Here is a 22,784-nt window from a genome sequence, read left to right on the forward strand (position 1 = left end):
TTTTGTGATAACTACCAAACTATGTAATTACTTCTTATAAATGTAAATAAAAATCACACTTACTACTACTCGTTGATGTTGTTTTTCAATTTAGTGTAAAGAAACTTAAAAATCCTTGCTTACCTTATGTACCTTCAAAATTCCAACCTTTGAGCTACTGACCTTCAAATATTTTTTTTATGTAAAAAACAGCAAAATATTCAATTTTTACTAATAATTTAATTTTTATTATTATTTATTGGTTTCTTATGTTTACAACTTTTCATTCTCTTTTTATACAATATTTTTCTTTTCAATCTATTTCTACAAAAAATCACTTAAAAATTAATTTTTTAATAAATATTCTTTGGTTTTTTTTTCTTGGCTTTATATTAAATTATAATATATTTCTTTTAATTTAATATTAACATTTAGCATTATTTTTAACAATACATATTATTTTTTCTTTGATTATAGCTTTGTTTTTCTTTTTTTTTTCTTTTTCAAATTATATTTTGAATGTTTATTTTAATTCTCAAGCCTTGCTTGCTTTAAAAAAGATTGTAAAAAAAAGCGAAATAAATATTAGAAGTTAGAAAAAAAGTCAAATCCAATTTGCTTCTCCCCGAAGCAAAGTTATTTTTCCATCTTCTCATCAAAAAAATCGACATAAGAAAACACACACAGGTGAATCATTGAATAAGGGCGAGGTAATACAAAAAACACCCTCAATGTTGGAAAATTATTTTTTCCCGTTAGATATAATCAAAAGAAAACATAACATGGCGGTTGATTGGAATGAACAAACGATATACAAAAAAAGGAAGGAAGTTATATAGAAACAAAACACTGGAGAACATCAGTTCTGCGGAATTAAAGAACAACATTGATGGCAAAGAGTCGTCCTCGTTGGTTTCTCTTCCCAAGTTACCTCCGTCACCTCTGTGAACTCCGTCAGTTATTCGCCAACGACGACGTCACGCGATAACAACTCAAACCTTCTCCATGGCGTATTGTTCCATAGAATACATGTCACGCAGGAGTCTTGCAATTGGTACATTGCCAATGGTTTCCTTAAAAAATAAGGCTTCAATGGTCGAGGCGCGTATTGTCCTGAGCGAGGGAAGCAGCAAGAGCAGTCTGCCAAAGCGAGTCGCCTGGCGAGGATAACGAATCCGAACATGATCGGAAAGTATACACTGAGCTTGGTCCTGGAGCATCTCCACTGGCTGGACGTCACACAGACCGGGAGTTTCAGGTGCGAAAAGGGAAATCGCCTTCATGCAGCCAACTTCACTGCCATCGGGGGAGATTTGGCGAAATCGTGTGAGAATCTCCTGAATTGTCTTCATCTCGGTTGTGGTGGCTTCGTCTTGAAGAACTCTCTCCTTGATCATTGGGGAATCGAGAATCGGAGCCAGGTCTAGAGGGATACTCCACTGCGCAAGGTTCAGCAGAAATAGTTCCTTCCAGGATTCCTAAAAGAAGAAAAAGTTTGTAAAGACCCAATGAAATACCATCTAAATCAATGCAAACTCACCTGAAGAAGCAAATGTTGATCGTTCTTGGTCAGCGTTTGGAAGGGCATGAGGCACTTGACCCATCGCACAGCCATAAACAGTAATCGGGCAGTTGTTTCTTGGAGCATTTCCCACGACAACAACCTCGAATCCATTCCTATCAATGTCTGAGGAAGCGGTGGGAAGAGTATCGAATTGTGCATCTGGTATTGGATGATTTCTTGACACTTATCGGGGCTCAATAACAATTCCAAGAAGCCATTTTGTCGGCTCGGCAGCCCACCATTGGAATGATTGTTGTTGTTGGGAGAAGTGCTATTGTTGTTGTTGTTGTTATTGTTGGGAGGCAAAAGCTCCTTAATGGGAGCACAGGGCAGAGTTGGGGTTGACGATGGGGAGGACTCTACATTGAGCTTTGGACTCTCCGAACCTTCGGATTCGGGTCCGCCTACACTCGATATACTTTGAATGGAACTCGAAGGTGATGGCGAGAGATTGTGAAGGTGATGATGATGGGGCTTGTAGAAATCTCCCTGACTTCCACCGCCACTGCTGGGAGGCGATGTGGTTAGGTCGAAACTGTGCGATGGCAGTCGGTCGGCGCCAGCGGCGGACATTTTCGACACCTCCATGAGATTATGGTGCATTTGGGGAAGCAGATGTGGTGGAAAGGGCATTGTCGGTGGAGGTGGAGGTGGTCCACCTATGCCAGAGGCTCCGTGCAGATGTGACGGCGGTGGTGGATGGAAACCCCCCGCATGGGCCGAGATGTGCGAAGTGTAGTTGAACGAAGCCGAAACATTTGTCACCAGAGAAACCGGAAGATGCGGATTAGGGTGGCCCAATCCATTAGCATGATGGTGATGATGATGGTGGTGGTGAAGCTGGGGATGGAGTTTTGGCTTCCGGGGACCGCGTTCATGTTGAACAGCTGAAAATATACAAGCAAGAGAGAAAATCAAGAATAAGATAAGAAGATTGTCAGAATTTATTTGCGTTTGTCCTTAAAATCGGATTAGCGCAATTATATGCTTGAGTGGATGACACCAACATCATAGACGCCAGCGCCACCGCTACCGCTACAGCCACCAACCCCCTTAGAGTGTATATGTCAAACAAAAAAGTCCTAAAGACATTTTGATTTTATTTGCATAGAAACATCAAAGTTTTTGAACATTATACACATCTTAAGGTATAGCTACGTGCCTTTTCTTCTTTTGTAAGCTTTTCTCTCATACGTGTGTGTGTCTGGGTGTGTGTGTATATGTATGGAGAAATTATAAAGTTCCAAGAAAATTCCACCCTCAAAATTGTGAATGCAAAGTAGAAGCAAAGAAACCCCATCTTCTTATGTTGATTTGGGGATTGGGGTGAGGCACTTCGCCTTCTTAGCAAAATTCTGATTTGTTCAGGACAAAGATGGAGTTTGTCGTATGTCGTGGAAAATAGGGGCTTGGCAACTTTTGTTTGCTGCTATGTGTGTTATGGGGGGGTTGGTATGATTTTCCTCCTTTTTTTTTTTTTTTTTTTTTTTTTTGTTTTTTAAGGGATTGGCGTCTTAATGACGTTGTGGGTTGAGTTTTGAGCTGAGTGTGTGTACCTATGATGAGTGAAAAGTACTTAGTCAGTGGAAAATTGTTTTTCTTTTTTCTTTGTTCAAATTTCTTTTGCAATAGTTGAGTTACTTGTTTTCAATTTTTTGTTTTTGAGCGAGAGGATATATTTTTAAAAGTTTGATCTTTTTAAATGAATTTCTTGTATAGCTAAGGCAAAAAGGGTTGAACAAGATTGTGATGCAATAAGAACCTGATTTTGTGTGCATATATATGGTAGTATCTATGTATATTGAAAAACTTTTTAATTTCTAAATGGATATGGCCCTATAACCAAAATGTAGGGATTAACAGGGTTTTGAGGTTTTGTTTTTATTTTGTATGGTTTAGTTTAATTGAATTTTCGAGTTTTTTTTAGGTATATAAAAGTTTTATGGCTTGAGGCTTTTGGAATTCGTTAAAAAAATAACTACTTAATACGAAGTTTTAAATTTGAGTTTAAATTAATAAGGAGATTGCAATTTTTGATTGTGAGAAGGATGAAAGTCAGAAACGGAATTTATTTATCAAATTGGGAAAGCTTGGGATATTGTTAGATAAGAAAATATTTGTTCGTTCTTATCTAAGTTAAATAACTTTTATAGCAGCGATAATAGTACAAACTATTAAATTTTAACTTTTCCAAGCAGAAACTAAGGTAACAAAAATTGAGAGTATGACTTAATATTTCATCAAAAATAAAACGATTACAATTAAATAAATCTCGTTATCAAAATTTGATACTTTTCACAAGATTAGGATCCAAAAAATGCAAACAAACTTTGAAAACACATATTCTTTTGAGACTTGAAGGACATTTTAAAATTGTAAATTAAAACTTAAATCGATCGATGTTTCAATTCAAAAATAATTGATTTAAATCAATTTATAACGAACTTTTAGTAATTTTTTTTAAGTTTTTATTTTTTTGTTATAATGTTGATAACAATATTTCTTATAAGAAAAAAATTAATTTGAAGCCAATATCTAAAATTTTTGAAAAGATAATTGAGTGGAAAATAAATTTTAACTAACTCAAAATTTTACCAAATTTCAAAAATGTTATTCTTCGATGCAGAAAATATTTTAGGGATAAAATCATTTTTTGTTCGTAAAATTTTTTGAGCGTCCTTTCTGCATCTTATTTGAATTAGATATCTCTACCGGTTCTTAAGCTATGGACAACGATAAAACCTTCGCGAACATTCAGACGTACGGTCGCATGAATGTACATACACAAGCACTAACAGACATCTCTCAAAAAATCTTTTTATTTCGACTCTAAGGGCCTTGAAACGTCGAGAAATATCAAAAATTTCAATTCGACAAATCGGACCGATTACAATAACTTCCTATGAGAAGTTAAAAATACAAATACAGAGGAAGGTTAAGCTAAAAAAATATGAAAATATTCGAAATCAAACAGCTGATTTAAACTGACTCGTTTTTCTGGCTTTACCGATTAGACATTTGGAAATGGATTGATTCATAATTGTTGCAAACAAATTTTAATACTCATGTAGGTTTTTAAGAATTACAAATTTAATTTTCTATAAGTATGCATTGCATATAATCGTTTTTGGCAGTCAATATAAAAGGTCTTCCAATAAAAAGTTTTATTTGGAACGAAAAAACCATTTTTTTTAAAGAGGAATCAAGAAAAAACGACATGGTTTGAGGTGCACGTAACTTCCAATCACAATGTTAGAAACTGGATCAAACAGTGACAATAAAAACATCACTCTTGCATTTGCAAAGGCCCAATTCCCCAAATTCAAAAAATCGTATTATTAATGTTGATTTTCTCAAAAAAATGGGTCGATGGCCATTTTGATATTAAATTAAAAGCTTTAAGAACTAATAGTGCATTTAAATAATGCGAGAAAAGGACTCTACTTTTGAATGAGGGATAGGAAGCTGGAAATTTGTTTATACCTTCCGTTTGGTGTCCTAAATATTGTGCAAGAGTTTTTATGAAATCATTGTGACCACGTCTTAAATAATTATGGAAAGCCAAGAGACGCTAAAACTGCTTTAAAATTGCTGTCTATATAATATATTCTTAAATGCTCAACCTTTTCATAGATGGAGGGCAAAAAGAGTACAACACTCAAGAATGTTTTAAATAAATTTTTTGATAAAAGAATTAAAGCTTATGAAAATAAAATATTTTTACTTTGAAATGTCTAAGCTTTTAACTTGTTATCTAAGGTTGATTTTTTATCTCACGCGTTTGGTGTTTTGTTTCACTGTCAAACATCTTCAGTTTGGTCTATAATTTGAACATGAGTTGTCTTACAAACGAACAACGCTTTCAAGTTATTGAATTTTATTATCAAAATGCGTGCTCTGTTAAGAAAGTTCATCAATTGTTTAATTGTGTTCAGCGACGAACCTCATTTTTGGCTCAATTGTACGTAAATAAGCAGAATTGTCGATTTTTAAGTGAATATCAGCCAGATGCATGACATGTGGTTTCACCAAGACGATCCTATAGCTTTTGAAAAAATCACCCTATATTATTTAAATAGTTCTCAGCATATTAACTGTTTCTGTTTTCAGAAACAAGAACGAATAATACATGATTTAGAACCTCAAAAACTTACACCTTGTTCCAAAATGAATTTCCGGCTACATGTCCATTGCAACCCTTTTTTTTACAACAATAGAGTGAATATATTTTATTTAAGCTAGTGATACCATTTTGTAAATAGCTCAAGAAAACCATTTTAGCACCTATAGAATCGAAAATAATTACGATGAAATTGTTTTTCAATAGTCTATAGCTTAAAATGTGGGTAGGATATTTCATGAGACTTATTATAGAATGTTTAGAAGACCAAAGAAAGGTTTCAAACATATCTCCTACTATAAGTATATCTCATTCCGAGGTGCAAATCTTGTTTTACGTAACTATAAGTCTTTATACCTATATATAAAATACTGTGTAATGGCAATTGTGGCATGTCCAGTTCCTGTTATTGCGTCAATACTTCGTGCGTCAGAACAAATATTGTCTGTTGGTCAGTTTCACTTTTTTTGACGAACGGGGCAAAAATATCACATTTTGTGTAGTTAATTGAGTAAATTGTAACAACTTCAATGCCTTGTATAGTACCGTTTTTAGTATTTTCATAGTTTTTTCTAAACAAATTTTTAGAGTTGACAACTTTAAAAGTGACAGTTTCCCAAAAAGATGTTTATTTAAAATGAAAAACTCTATGTATTTCCAAAACCTGGCATTTTGTCACAATTTTAAACCAAAATTCCGTGAAAGTGCACTCATTTATTCAATAATTCTAAGTGTTAAGCTCAGATTTATTAAAAACGTGTTATTTTATACATTTTTCAGAACTTCAAAAGTGAAGATCTTTTCAAGACTACATATACTATTCCACTGTTTCATTTAATTCAAAACTCAAATATTTATATTTGAGAATTATGGAAACGAAAATCGGAAAACAATCATTTTCAATTTTATATAATACCACTGGTCAACAAAATTTTAACTTTATTTTGCCACACGGACTTTTTTGACATATTTTGCTTTGGGTTCCATTTGCCCTAGTACCGCTTTTCCATATTCAAAATGTGTTGATGGAACCTCTCACCGTGCTCGTCGCTGACAGGCACTAAATTGTCAGGAAAAAAATCCAAGTGGTTGTCTAAAAAGTGGATCTTAAGTGACATTATGCAACCCAAAGCTTCATATATCATTAACAGCTCGCTAACCAACTCCCTAAAGCTGTCACTCTTGTGGTTACCCAACAAATTTGCAACAACATTTTTAAAAGTTTTTAGACGAGATCCTAATAGTTCTAATTGTTTTTTTGGACAAATTTAGATTCCGAACTAAATCATTTAAGTCTCCTTGAATTATGAAATGTGGCACGTTTGCGATTCCTTTAAACTGAAAGTCATCGTTCTCGTCAACTCATTTACCTAAAATGGACGGGTGTGAATGGTCATTCTCAACAGACGTAGTTGCAACTGGTAATAGTTCTAGTAATTTTGTTTCAATTAGAGACTGGTCTTATAGCCGAAGATAAGTTAGGTTAAATAACAGTATTTTTTTCTTGTATTTTATAACGTTTATGTCAGTGAGACAAAAATAGCAATCCGAAACGTGATCTTGCTGTTCGGTCCATATCATGGGTACTCCAAACGGCATAGGTCTTGCGCCTTTCTTCCAAACGGTTTAATTTTTGACACACGTTATGCAACAGACATAAGGAGCCCAGGATTTGTCTTGATGGTAAACAGAAAACCAAAACATTGGTGATAAGAATCCAACACAAGATTCGTAAAGTTTCGTCTTTGTTTTTTAAATGTCATGTTATAACTTGTTAAAAACGAAAATATTCAGCCCGTTTTTTTCAAAAGCTTAAAGATGTGGAATCAAAATTTCTTGATTCAAAACATTTTCAAACATTTAGAAACATATACTATAAGAGACTTCCAATTTGGCTGCCATTCAAAATATTGATATATTTATGTTATGAAAGAAACTTTTTCAAAAATGAAGTCTCCAATATGTGTGAAATATTTTCGTTCTGATCAAGTTTGCAAAGCGACAAGATTTGATTTATGTCAGATCTATCAGGTCTATAATTGTATTCTAAGACTTCAATTCATACTTTGACAATCATTTCACGAACTGAGAGCTCATTCCTAAAATAGTTTTTCTCCCCCAGATTAAAATATAGTTGTCGCTCAATACTTTTAGACGATAATTTGAGAATGGTGCAATAATAGTGTGTTATTTATCTTCGAAAAATTACGTTTTTGATTCTTTCTGTACCAGTTTTTGATAAGGCTTTACCCCAAAAACAAATCTAAAGGACACGCCTTTATGTGATCTTTGTTATGTAATCCGCATTTGCTTTCAGGTCTTTCAAAAATATTTGTGAATGGTATAATTTGGGGTGTCCCTTGTCGATCTAAAAATTGTTTTCAAAATAATCCTCTAAATACTTTCCAGTTCTTCCAATTTAATAAACTTTAAATTTTAAAAATGTTTTTTATAGCCAATTCTGCAGCTTACGTTTTTTCTTTTGCACGTTTGAGTTGAAGGTTAATAAATAACCAATGTAATAGAATTCGGCAACTGCTTCGGCGTTTAATCGCTGATCCTAACTCCCCCTGTCATGTGAATTTCGTCATCATATTCAAACATGGAGAAAAGCAAAGGCCTTTATACACAACCTTGAAAAACTCTTGTTAGGTATTTAAAGTTTCTTGATTTTTTTTTTGCGATAGGAATATCTGTACAAGTGCTTTCAAGCATCTTCTCGTAGAACCTTATGATTTGGGTCAATAAACAACTCAATTTCCCTCTTGACCGTATCGAATGCAGCTTTCAAATCAAAGAAAAAAATCAAAGAGACCTTTTTTCGTGCCGATAAAACATCCGGTTGAAGTAACTAAACAAAAGTTTTAAAATTATACACCTCATATAAAATACAGTTTTGTTAGGATTTTTGGAAAGACTTATAAATTTGCATGAAATTAACATGGATAAGTGTTCAAATGGTCTTGTAATTTAGTTTAAATTCGTTTGGTTTAAAGTTGTCAAAATTGAATAATTCATTTAATAAACATATCGCACGTTGAAAACACAAGTGTCACTATACAAAAAGCCCTAATTAAAGATCTGGACTCACTTCAATTGTCTATAGCTTTAAGAAAAAATATTATTAAATATCATTACTTTGACAAAATATAGTATTACTATCTTTTTATAACATGTCATTTTAAGATTACAAAAAAATAAGGGTTTAAAGAAAAAAATGGATTTTTGAAAAAGTTTGGTGTAGTGCCACTTTTGATTTTCAGCGTGCAATATTTACCTAACAATTACGATTCGTTCTTCAAGCGTTCCAAAACTGTCGGCATTTTAAACAGTGCTCTACTAAATGCTCTTCACTTCTCTTTACAAAAATAGCTTCTTGTTCTTTTTTTTCTTTGCCCAACACTCCAACCGAACCAACCTATATTTTAAACTAAAGCTCCTTCATCGTCGTCGTTTACCTACTTAAAGCGGCTTTTATTCTTAAGCCTCCTCTTTACACACCATTCAGTCTGTCATTAGAAGATGTTCCCACTGTGACTCTATTTCTTTATAGCCTTTATCATCACATCACCCCTCGAAATATTCCAAGCAAAGTTATAAACCTCCAAACCGAAACCAACTCAATCCAAAGAAACGCATCACAAAAACCTATTACATCATTTTTTTTGTTGGTTATAATGGGGGGCGGCGAAAAGTCCTTGGTAAGCTTCTTTCTGTTCAGAACCGGAAAACGGAAAAAGATCACGCGGAGTAAATTCCATAAGACACACATAATTTTTAACTCAGTTTCAGTTTCATTTTCAGTAACTGTTGTTTGTTCTTTATGGATTCTTTGATGTGAAGTAATTTTTCATGGCATTTTGCCACTCTTCTGCTTTACCTAAGGATCACAATTTGTCTCACCAACAAAACCATATGATGGGAGGGTGGGTTCTAACTTAGACAGAGGGTGATGGCTTGAAATTGAAATACATCCCGACAAAAAGACAAAACAATAAAAAGTAAAAAAACATTGAAATAAAATGTGTTCACTTCGGAAATATTTCCCACGCGGAAGAAAGAAGAAGATTTAGGTGAAGTGATACAATTTACAATAATTTCACTTCACATCATCCCATCCCCCGCTTGTTTTCATTTCATTTTTCCATCATTTCCACTTGAATGTCTTATTTGCCGTTAAATTATGTCTCACTGCTGCCACTGCCACTTTTAAATTCCACGCAAGTGACACGCAATGTTTCCTTGTTTGTTCAGCGACTTTACTCTTGTTTGATGATATTTTTCACGACAATAAATAAATACCGTATTTTTTTTTTTTAAATATTTTACATCTGAATGTAATGGCGCGAAGAATTGAAATTACTTTGCATTTGAAGTTAGCGTGCAAATGGGAGGCGAGGCGGAAGCGATATCACATAATCGTCATCAGGTGAATTCTGATGGTGATGTTGATGATGATGACGCAATGATGATCAAGTTCAAATGGATGATGATGGGAACTTCGATATGGATGGTTGCATCCGTAATAATGATGTGAAGATACGCGACCCTCGGAATTTTTGATATTCACCCAAGAGGGTAGTTTTTATAGATTTATTTGCTTATTTTCATTTTTTTGTGTAGACTAATTCGCTGTTTTATTTTGTGTATTGAAAATTGATTTCCTCTGTTACTGTAACGAACATCCATATACGTAATTATTAGGGGTTGCTTTGATAAGGGATGCATCCTGAGTGAGAGTGAACAAATTAGTTCAGAAGAGGGAGATTCTTATTCGAATCATCAGCAAAGCGTTTTATTGTTTTACCTGGGGTGTTTGACATTAGCAGATGTTTATTTTTGAATTGATGGTCATCATTAAAATAGAAGATGCAGGGGTTGATTGGACTTTTGAACAATATATTAATTGAATCGTTTTTGAAGTTTTATGTTTTACGTTTATTTTTGTGTGCTCTGTATTTTTTTGACGACAAGTGTCTGAGCAAAATTTTAGTTAGTACAAAATTAGGGGTGAGTAAATTTAGTCACGACTGGTTTTTGAAATTATTTACTTTGAATCATAAGAACGACATTGAAGTTGAAATAATATCGAAACTAGGTTTTAATTTTAAGTTCAAGTGTGTACTGAATAAAAAAGGGGTTAAATGGGTTGTTTATTTGTTTTTAATAAAATATCTGTACAATACAAGTCCACCTTCTATTCTATTCCGAAATACAACATTAAGGGTTATTGTTTATTGATTCAAGAGTATATTATTAAGTATTAAGATCGAGAAGCTAGACAAATTTTGAAATGCTAATTTTTCAATATGTACAGTCAAAAAGATGTGACAAGTTAGACATTTTTTTAATTTTGAGTAACATTCCAGAACAGTAAGAAATTTTCGGAAATTTAATTTTTTGATGTTGGGAGGATTCCAGCATTTAAAAAATAAAGAGAAAGAGGCTTCAAACTTCATTTTTTTGTATGAAGTCAATTTAAGCTTAGCATGATTTCTAGGGAAAAGTATCGAGGAGAAATATGAATGTGTTTCTATGATGAAAAACTATCTTTTAATATAACAAAAAACATATATCTATGTATATCATGAAACAACTTCGAAGTCAGTATCTTCTTTTATTGTTGAGATATTTACGCAAAATTAAATTTGTATACTAGATACTTTTTAGTATTTTTTGTTTCAGCTTTTTTTTCTCGCAACTGGTAACTTATAACTTTACAAAATCCTGTTTTGTTCTAAAGCAAAAGTCTTGTGAAGACTTGTAAGAATCGCATTAATTATAGCTCCACTTTACGAAAATGTATAAAATTACATTTAAACATTTTGTTCGCACTAATTTTTCATTTTTCAAGCAACGATGCGATGTGGCCCTACTATACGAACGGCCTAAGTCTAAAAACTGCCTAACCTTTCCACACAGCTCTAGGGCATATACCATTGCCAGTAGTAATGCATCCCTCCTTATTTTAGTATTTATTTCTAAATATTGCTTTTATTTGGCTTTTGGAATTATAAACTTTTGAAATATTTATTAAAGTTATATAACTTTTAAATTCCTCATAAAACATTTGTTTTATTCCATGACGTAAGCTTTACTTTATAAGAAAGATTATCTTCTGGCAGTCTGTAACTGTAACGTTCTTTTCAACATCGTTTTTAAAGAAGTACGGGCCAATTATTCCATTCACATAAAAATTCGATTTTGCAAAATGATTTTCATTTATTTTAATGAACAGAATTTTTGAAATCAATAAATCTATTCACTTTGGTTCGAAATGCCCACATTTCGCCTGGAGACATTCAATAATAATTCGCAAGCTGTCCGAACGTAATCTATTCAATTCGACTCGAAATGCCCACCTTTTATCTTAAATAATGCCTTGAGACGTTCAAATCGCAAGCTGCTCGAACGTAACTTGTCGGTATTTAAGGCCACTTCCGGACAGTGGCTTTTTTTCAGCGTCTTGGGGCTAGTGTATTTTTTAGTTCGAAACGTTGTTTTTCAACCATTCTTGGTTATTTCGCGCTCCGAGACGATGCATAGTTGGGTTAAAAAGGTCAAAGTCTGCAACTGAACTGCCTATCGCCGTTTCCCACTACACCAGAATTTTTTTCTTCTTTTGTATTAACAAGTATATACAAAACACACTAATGGTCTTCGATAACGGTCACTTGTGATTGTTCCACTTGGTTTTAGCAGGTTATACACAAATGCTAACAAAATATTCGGTTTGTCCCCGTTCAATGCTTTTTTTGCATCTGAAGCAACTTTAGGCAAACATTTTAACACCGTTCAAATGTCTCATGAATTCAACTCATTCGGAACCCTAAGTACTTCTTTCTAAATGATACCCATGGTTTTGCGACGTTTTGTAATCACTTGCTGTGTCACTTCCAATGAACTTACCGGTTCTTCTTGAGTTTGGCACGAGTCTTCAATTAGTGGATACTTACTTAATTACTAAAGGTGGGGCTACAGTCAGAGACGGACCTGGGCCTCAACCAATATGCGTCTCCAGCCAGCTCGGTCCCTACCTACGTGCGCCATCTGATTCGCGGTCTTCTTCTACTGCACCGTCCCTCAGGATAAGATTCGAAGACCTTCCGGGCTGGAGCGTTGATGTCCATTCGCTCTACATGACCCAGCCATCTAAGTTGTTAGACTTTAATTCTTTTTGTGCATTTTGTCGCGTACGCCGCTAAGCTCATCGAGCCGTCCGTTTGCCGTATACTGTAGTGGCAGTAGACGGTTTTTTGCCGTACGGTCAAAACCGTGTAGTGAGAAACGAGCCTCAGACGCTCTCATTTTTCTTTGACAGGGTCTAGGCCTCAGCTCCATAAATAAGAACCTTAATGATGAGTGTCCTAAAGAGTTTATAGCTGTGCCTAGGTATCCAAAGTCTTCAACTACCTTAAAGTTATAGCTGTCCATGGTGACGTTTTGTCCAAGACGTCGTCTTTCAATGTCCTTTTTTGATGACAACATATACTTGGTCTTGTTTTCATTGACCACTAATCCCATCTTCTCCGCTTCCGTAGCAATACTCAAACACGCTTCACTGAAATCACGCATTGATCTTCTTATAATGTCAATATAATCTGCGTATCCGACTAATTGAATGGGCCTTTAGAAGATTGTGCCTCTAGTGTTAACGGTTGAGTTTTGAACAATTCTTTCCAGAACGATGTTGAAGAAGTCGCATTACAATGCATCGCCTTGTCTTTTTTAACATCAATTGCATCGGTAAGATCTTTTCTGACCTCGATAGAGCAGCGTGCATTCTCCATCGTTTTTCTGCACAAACGGATAAGTTTGCCAGGGATGCTAATACTAGATATTGCTCTGTAGAGCTCTTCCCCATAGATGCTGTCATACGCGACTTTAAAATCGATAAAGAGATGTAGGGTATCAATCAGTAATGTCTCCAATTCTGCATCTTCGAAATCTTTATCCCTTATGCCATTTCAACCATTCATGGTACTTTCTTCATTAATATCGTCCCCAACAGCGGCAGTTTTCTTCATTTGAAAAAAAAAGTAAAATCTCCCGCAAATGACAAAAATTCGGCTCGTAAACTGACATTTTTAACTGACTAAAGCTTAAAGATGAACACACAAACCGATGATTGTTTAAATAGGGCTATGTTGAGGAAGGAAGGAAGCTAATTACCTCGTTTTTACGATCTGTAAACGGCGCCAGGAGTAAAGTTGTATTGAAGCGAAACTTTATATTGAGAAAAGCGATATTGTCACAACTTATAACCGAAAAAGTTTTATCCGATAATATGTATTTCTAAAATAAAACTTCTGGGTCGTATTTCAAACAATCTCCAGATATTGACAGTTTCGTTTAAGTATAAACAAGCAAATCCACGCCTCAACTAACATTAGATATTCCAAAAACTGTCAAGACATTTTCACTTATCAACGTATAGACACAGAAAGCTCCAAAAAGGCAAATACATATATATATTTAATTTCTTATACTAAGACATTATTCTTAAGCTTCTTAAAATAAAGGACCTTCGTTAATAATGCTCCAATGATCTTCATAAAGATGCCATCACATCTCTCTCACTTACTATCTTCAATCTACATACCATCTACATGTACACCCATTTGAAAGGACCTTTATCATGTCTTCCTTTGTTTCTTGTAATTTTCTTAATAAAAGGACATTTTCTTCTTTATCACTCTTACAAACACATAACCGACATACATTCATATAGAATATATATTCAAAAAAGGACTTTTGGTTATTTGAAGTGAAATTAACTGTTTATTTTTAGCCAATAAATCGGATTAGTGTGGTTCCTTTTCTTACGTCTTCTATTACTATAGGTACTCTCCTTGACTCTTGAAAAACACACTCGAATTATTCAAGCGGGTTGATATGATATTGTAGTTTCAAAAAGGATAAGTTTTCTAAAGATTTCCCGAAAATAAAAAAAAATAGAACATCCCTGGCGTGAGATAGTTCACATATGTATACGCAGGATGCCTTAAGTTTTGTCTACACAAGGATAGAGAATAGAAGAATGGTGAAGATTTCAAAAGCTAAACAGTTTACAGGGTTTGTTGAAATCAAGAGTTGAGGGTGGTTTTTTAATTACATGACATTGAAGTCATGTGTGCGTGATGAACTTGTACATCCTTTTCCCTAACATTTATATCTCTCTCTCTCTTTCTCTTTAAGGATGAACAAATAAAAATAAAGACTGACAATTTGATCTATGATAGATCTAAATACTTATAAATCGAGGGAATTTCATCAGCTGCAAAGTGTATGTCAATCAAAAGAACACAAAAAACAGTTAATTCTGTCAGTTTTTTAATTCACATCTGTGTGTCATGTTTTAACGACGTTGCCTTTTATAATCCTTTAACTAAAAAGCCGCCCCCAGAGAAACATGGCTCAGTTGGTTAAGCTTGAAAATCGTTGATGCATCATCATGAATAATCTATGCTCGATGTTCGTCGAGTTCCAGTTGTGAATTTTATCAAAATCTTTCACCTTTTTTTAAACTTAACACCCCCCCCCATCTTTGCGCTCTCTATCTTTCTCTTATTGCAGGACTATGAGTGATATGATGATAATGTCGAGGAATGGACAATGTCCACACCTTTAGTATAGATTGATGATGATAAACATCGACATGGACTTTCCTACCATATCGCATCGCATCGGACTCATACCTTCTCTTCTTATTGGAATTGGAGATAGGAGCCATGAGAGAAGCAGCCGGAAGGAACATGGAAAATAAACTGCAATGTCATGTTGAGTCGATTTTAAATTTTTAATCCTTTTGTATGTCAATTGAATGCGAGGAAATGACTGCATTCGGGGGATATCCCCATCATCATTATTGCACCAAGGACTTGTACTATGTGACTATGACTGTGACTATGACTCTGCATATTGCTTTATTTCTCTGTTATGGGAAATATTCAGACCTGATTGCAGATATACGGTATTTGAATAATAGTGCTGTGTAATTTTAATTTGTCCGGAGGTGGAACATGTTTTGAGAATTAAGTTAAGTTAAAGTTTAAGTTATACACGAGGAAAACGATAATTATAGAAATTGAATAAACTGGTCCTGCTCCTTCTATTCATACATATGTATATAAAAATCGATTTATCCTTTTAGCTGCAATGACAAAAGAGACAAAGAATATTTTTAAGAACTTATGGAAAATCTTATTGCTCTCGAAAACTTTGGCAACAATTTTGACGAATGCACTAAACAGAAGTAAAAAAAAAGTAGCTATTAGTTTTGGTTTCGTTGTTCCAGTTTTTGAAATAGGCTTTCTGAATGAGAGATTTTTATGTTAAAACAGTTTGTATTTATATGATTTTTGAAAATTCTGTCATTCAGATTCACAGGTGAAACAAATATAAACAGAAGTCACTATTCATTCTCACCTAGAATTTAAATTAACTTTGCATTTTTTAACATTTTTAATTTAGTCATCAAAAAAGTGAATTTTGTATAAGACATTTCGTTTATATTTCTGAGATCTTTGAAATATAAACCAAATAATAACTATCGATCAAAAATACCAATCATTTAAAATTTTCGAATAAAATTATAAACTTTGGGGAAGGTAAAATAAATAAAATGCATTTCATTTTCAAAAAGATTTGAATCTGTTGCATCATAAGTAGTATGTGTCAAAAATCATGCAAATATTGATACAAAATAAATTTTAGGACATTGTTTACATTTCACCTTTTTTAAGCGACTTCATTTTTCTATCGCTTTTTTTAAAATAAAAAAAAAAAACTCCCGTATTAAGAAAGTCTTTTTAAAAGTAGCACATTTAGTTAAATATTTAAATAAGATTAAGAAATTGTAAACTACTCAAAACAAAATAGGGTCCACAAAGTTTTTGGCTTTAGTCTGAAAAAAATTGTATTTTTATGTTGTTTTTAGGTTATTGTGTTTCAACTAAGTTTCAATTATAGTGAACACACTTTTGACACGGATACAAAATTCTCAATACAAGTTACAGTGATGAAAACATTTTATAAGAACATTTAAAAAAAAATAAACTTTACATATCACTATTTGTTGTTATGATTTCTTGTTGTTTTATTTTGCTTAGTAGCAAGTAGGTCCTCCTCTACTCCGTATGCTTTATATAAGTCCATCTGATACGTTTTTTATCAGATGCGTAACATTTTGTTAGGGGAATAAGCTCCCAATAGGCTTTTAACGCGTTCATGAGCCCCTGTTTTATGTGGACACTGTTGCGGTTTTCTATGACGCTTTTTTTTTAACTGGTCCCATAAAAGATCGATCGTATTGAAGTTCTTTGCTGGCCCAGCCAAAAGTATAATATTGAAGTCAGAAAAAGCTGTTTGCGTGATACAGGCCGTATATAGGCCAGCATTGTCTTGCATAAGAACAAACCCATTGTCATCTCTTTGTTAAAATGGGATCAAGACATGTCCTATTACCATTTTAATGTAACTGGCAGCAGTAATGGTATCATTATCCAGGATAATCTTATTCTTGCTCATACGATAAAACCTACCCTTCTCCAAACTAGAACTCGTTTGTTATCACTCAAATATTTGATTTTGCATTCGACTATAAAGAGTACAGACATCCATGGTCAAATTTGCTTGCTCACGGGCGTACTTTAATCACCCGATTTACTGGTCTTTCGGTCTCGACCGAATAACATATACTCTAGAACGTTGACCATCTTCGTGGAGTCAACTGCGAATGGTTTGATCACTGACTTGAGTGCCAGTTGGCTTGTTGAATTTGTAAAGCCCGTTCAGTTACATTACGCTCCCGACCAGCAGTTATTCGAATGTACGGTCTTCTTACTGAGTTGTGGCTCAAATGCTTCCTGATCTAGGTCTCTTTGCTACACTAACTGTTTCCTGGGAAAGTTCCCACATGTTTCGGATAGCTCGCAGCGGCACATCGCCTCTTAAAAAACTCCTTGCCCCATCATATTAAACCCTCTAATTGTGTTTTCAATATCCAAATGGCGTCTAGAACCGGACATTGTAATCTCCTTCAATCACGAAAAAATTAAGAATAACAATTAAATAAAGAAACCTTTTCTAACGACCGGCTCTTTTGCCTTTTCACTTGAAGGTAAAGGTAAAATTGTTGCTCAAAGTATTTATATGGAATCACATGCAGTCTTTACGATAAAATGCTGGGCTTCGATGATGGATTTTTTAAACAAAATATAAAATAAATCTTGGCTGGGACCTATTTTGTTTTGAGTAGTTTAATTCCATTAACCTATTAAATTTTTGTTTTGAAAATGGTTGGAGCGGTTTTCTTAATATTTAAAAAAAAAAAAGGCTACTATAGATGGGTACCCTTCTGAAGCAATACAACATTTATTTTTATTTTAAGAGAAAATAAGTTAAGAAAAAACCAATTAGATAAAATTTGGTGCAAAACTTTTGAGAAAATTAAAATTTTTAATTTTGACTAATAAATTTGTAAGGCCTGCTGTTATTCTTGGTATAAACAAAATGAAAAACGCCAAACACGAATCTGTTTGAAACTTTAATGTCCAAGTTTGAACTTCATCAGTTTGACAGACGAAACCGGCCGAACCACTTTTTTCAAACATCAACTATCATAATAATCATGTTTGATTTAATTTTCAAAATTTTATATACGAAAGCACAAGTTACCATAGATTTTCTGTTTGTCGGAAGTAAAAAAAAAGAGTCAAAATATTAAGAAATATAGAATTTGAAAATAAAATATTCAGGAATCTAGAATACAATATTCAAAAGTATAGAATTTCAAAATTATATTGAGCATATTTTGAATTTGTAAACGATCGATTTTTGATATGTTTTATTTGACAAACAAAGAAAGGACAAATACTTTTCTTTTGAGTTATATTTTGGAATGAAAATTATATTTGAAGAATTCGAATGTTGGATCTTCTTCAAATAAGCTGGGATAAGTTACTTAATTTCTAAACCATGAATGTTTCCATTTTTTGACATAAAGTCAGTTTGTACCCTTAGGAGAACGAATTGAGATGCGTCACCCTTGAACAAAGTCTGAAAATATTGAAAACGTATTTATAAAGTGAGTGTCTCTAGCCTAAAAAGCGCTTTTCTTGAAAGGAAAAGTTTTAAATCATTACACCTGCAGTGCCTAAGTTTGTGCAAAACAATCGTGGAATGCTAGTGGACAACAGTCATGCTCTCCGCTGTCGTACACACGAGAATGTAAATTCTACGCAAAGATCTCGAAATATTCTCTTACAAAATTGACTCAGGTACTGAAGGTGGATCTCGGCGGCTTTATTCATAAGAAAAATTTCAGCAGCTGGCCGTCGAAAACCAGCACTTTATTGCCGAGAAGCCAATTTATTCCAAAAAAACCTTGTTTTATTTTGGATTGTGAGGTTAGATTTGAACTCTTTTGTGTATTGCAGTTAAAGGCATGGCCTTAAATTGTATAACCTCTGTTTCACACAAGATGGTGCGCCATGTCGCACGGGCCATGAAGAAATAGATCGTATTAGCATTAAATTCGTAAGTCCTGCAATTATTCGTCTTGGCTTTGTCAATTGGCCTCGTCCGGTTTGACCACTTTGGAATTTTTTATGGTGAGAGCATTGAAGGACTAATTTTATCCGAAAAATATAAAATCACTTGAGGTCAATGTCATCAAACCATCCGTGAACTACATCCTTAAACCATTAAAAGATGTTTGAAAACTAGAATGGCAGAATGAGCTACACTTGATAATTAGAACAAATAATATGTTGTTAATTGTATTGCTTAAAAAAAAACTTATATTTGTCCCAGATATATCTAGATTATTTTTGATAAAAACTTAAAATTACTCTAAACAAACTGTAGTTTTAAGAATTTATTTCCATAGTTCTGATTTTCACTATGGTTCATTTGGAACAAAAACATCTGTCTGAAATTAAATATTCGAATATTTTCTTAAAAGTTATAAACTTATTATTTCTCATATAAAAACATTAAAAAATAAAAACTTAATAACTCTTGTTTTGGATGTGTTCGGTGGCGTATGTGTAATTTTTATTTGTGAATAGTTGAAGTTTGTAAATTCTTGGTTATCCATGTTATTAGGATTTGTATTTAGAATGTTGTTTGCAAAAATATTGTCACGAATTCTCTCATAATCTTTTGATATAAGAATAATGCCAAATCATATCTCATAATTTGGATCAATTATGTTACATTTCCATGCATGATAGAACAACTATATTTGCTTCATTTATAAAATATTTCATGGCAAAGGTCTTAAAAGTCATGGAGTTGCAAAAATTGTATTACTTATGTAAAATTATTCAGAACAAAAATCGTCCTTTCAACACCTAGAGTATGTAAACTTTTTACTTTATGGCACAGCACTGTAAATACCAATAGCAATATAGGTAAATATATAACTGTTTTGTGTAAATGAATTTGTCACTTTCAAATTTTGTTGTGTCATTGCGCATACACATATCATCAGATAAAAATACCAACACTATAGCTGGAAGCAATGCATAATGGTGGCACAGTTATGGCCAATATAATAGAAACATTTCATACTTTTGTGTGTCTGCAAGAATGTTACCTAAAATAAACATATTCTTTTAAAATGACTTAGAGACAAAATAACTTTAATAGAAAAAATCAAAGGCTAAGCTGTCTATGCCACACAAAATATGCATGGAGATTTTAACACGGTCGGCTCTAGGACGAGACCTAACAGCACGATTTCCATAAAATGTGTCGTTTTTTCATATACCAAAAATGTTGTTAATAAGTTCCCATTTTTCTTATATCAAACTGAATTAATTTAAAAAAAATTAGGAGCCAAAAGAAAGAGATTGTTAAAGTTAATTATTTATTAAAACTCTGCTTTTTTTATAATAACTGTGAAAATATTAAGTTTGTGTATTTGAATGAACTAACTAATCGAATGCACCAACCATTATTTTTGGATATGTTAGTTTCCCGGTATTTTTTATTTTTGGGATGAGTTATTTCCTTAGAGCAGTGATGGGCAAACTTTCTTAATGGTAGGCCAAAAAATTCTAGAAATCGCAGAGGGCCAGAACTATGTGAAAAAATGTCTTTTGTGTTGAATCTTTTATTCACATAAAGACATTAGGTGCAGCATTACACACTTTTCGAGAAATGTTCAAAAACACAACTTAACTTTTATTTGAAGGCCCTGCCATGGTAGGCGTGTGAGATGTATGAAATTGCTTTTGATTTGCCATAATATTTTTGAATGCAGGTTCAAGCTGTAACGAAGTAACTTTCAGCAGCGCAATAAGGTGTTCATCAGTAAGTCGGTTGTTGATAGAGTTTTTCCGGAATTTCATGGTCGAAAAAGTTTGTTGGCACATGTACGACGCCACAAATATCGCCAATATTTTCTGGGCGTTAGAAATAATCTTGGGGAATTTAGTTTTTGGCAGTATTTTTTAAAAATCTAATTTTGTTTAATTTAAGAACAGTTGTTTTAAATGGGTGCTGCACTGAATTTCAATTATTTCTAACTGCAATTCCGCAGAGACATTTTCCGGATCTACATCAAACGGCATTGCGAAAACATCAAGTGACGATTGAATGTTCTTAAAACCTTGGAACATAGTTTCAAATTATATATAAGGTTTTTTTTTAACGCCGGACCGAATTCTTTCAGTTTGTTCTCACTCACTGGTGACATGGATTTTTAACGCGGAAAATGAGTTAAATCATTCTTAGTCATGCTGTTGTAAGACCCAAAAACATGGTTTTTAAATGATTTTAGAGAACCCCAAATCTCATCACACCAAAACAAAAACTCATCCTAAGAAAAATTTAACACTCCTAAATGAAGATTAATGGTTTGTGTCTTCCCCCTCCCGCTTCGTGTTAATTCAAATTATTTTTAAATATAATTTAAGTTAGAACTCCCCTACGACTTTGTTTTATATTAAAGAAACGAGGAAGTAAAAATTTCTGGTGAAGAGAAAAAATTATGTCTATGCTCAGAAGTATGTAGATATTTAAGAAAATAAAAATAGTTAAAGAGGTATCAACCCATTTTAATGATTTTGAATAACTTTTAAGAATGTAGAATAATAAGTTCAAAATAGTAAAGATTCATTTTTGACAGAAAGCTTGAGACATATAATTAATATTGAACTTTATTACAACATTTAGTTGCAGTAGTTAGCAAACAGGTACATGTATAAACCAAGATGTATAAGGCCCAGTTTTTCAGTGTTATGTTAACTCAATGTTGAACCCAGGTTTTTAGTTTATCCTGAATGAAGAGTTAACTCGCGATAAAAGGCTTTTCTGTGAGGGATCAATTTTAACTTGATGATTGGTATAATAATTTACTCTCACTGAAAAGTTATCGATGCGTTGTCAAAAAAACTACCGAAGTCAATAGTTTTTGACATTTTGGTTGACAGCCACCAGTCAGTGGATTTCATTAGTTGATTTATTTAAACTATACAATATGAATAAATGAAATTCAAACTTAAAATTGAGTATACATTCCTTTCGCTCTCTGAATATTACAACTGATTATTATGAATTTTTCCAAACAAAGAAATATTAAGTATCTGTCAAAAACATCTAAATAATGAAACCAGACTTACTTAACTCACTTTATTTGTAGGCTTAACTACAAGATTATAGTAGACTGAAAAATATGTTTCAGGAGTTAACTTGAGTTTAACTCTGAAACTAATACAACCTCGGTCTGAAAAACTGGGCCTTATAATGGTATAAACGAAGGTTAGTTGGACTTTAGAGTTTTAAATCAAAAATATATTAATTTTTGAATGGATTGAAACATGTTTCTTTGCCACCAAATGTAAGAAGGATTTAACCATAAGCTCTTGTTGGGTGACCATGTGTCTAATTTTGATTATAAGTGGTATGATTTCTCAAAAGTCGTGTTTGTTACCATAAAACAGAATGTTGCGTTTAAAAATACGCTCCTTCGATGGTGTTTTCAACAGGGTAACGACCCTAAGTCTACTGTAATCTTAACACAGCTCTGTTTTTAAAGGACCCAAATTTATGTTTTTGAGTGGTATTCTCATTACCTTTGTTTGAGTCTATTTGATATTGTTTTTTTAGACG

General features: G+C 33.3%; 1 protein-coding gene across 1 annotated transcript in view; it reads right to left on the reverse strand.

The window, feature by feature from the left end:
• Positions 1 to 409: 409 nt before the first annotated feature.
• The window catches only part of LOC129947899 (protein dissatisfaction), a 63,695-nt gene continuing 41,320 nt past the window's right edge, over positions 410 to 22,784 (reverse strand). The window contains exons 4-5 of the mRNA XM_056058657.1: positions 1,520 to 2,430; positions 410 to 1,457 (exon numbers count right to left, since the gene is read on the reverse strand). Coding sequence (XP_055914632.1) covers positions 972 to 1,457; positions 1,520 to 2,430 — 1,397 coding nt within the window. The 3' untranslated portion in view covers positions 410 to 971. The remainder of the gene's footprint in view (positions 1,458 to 1,519; positions 2,431 to 22,784) is intronic.

This window comes from Eupeodes corollae, chromosome 1 (assembly GCF_945859685.1).
Source record: "Eupeodes corollae chromosome 1, idEupCoro1.1, whole genome shotgun sequence".
In the NCBI taxonomy this organism is placed as follows: domain Eukaryota; kingdom Metazoa; phylum Arthropoda; class Insecta; order Diptera; family Syrphidae; genus Eupeodes; species Eupeodes corollae.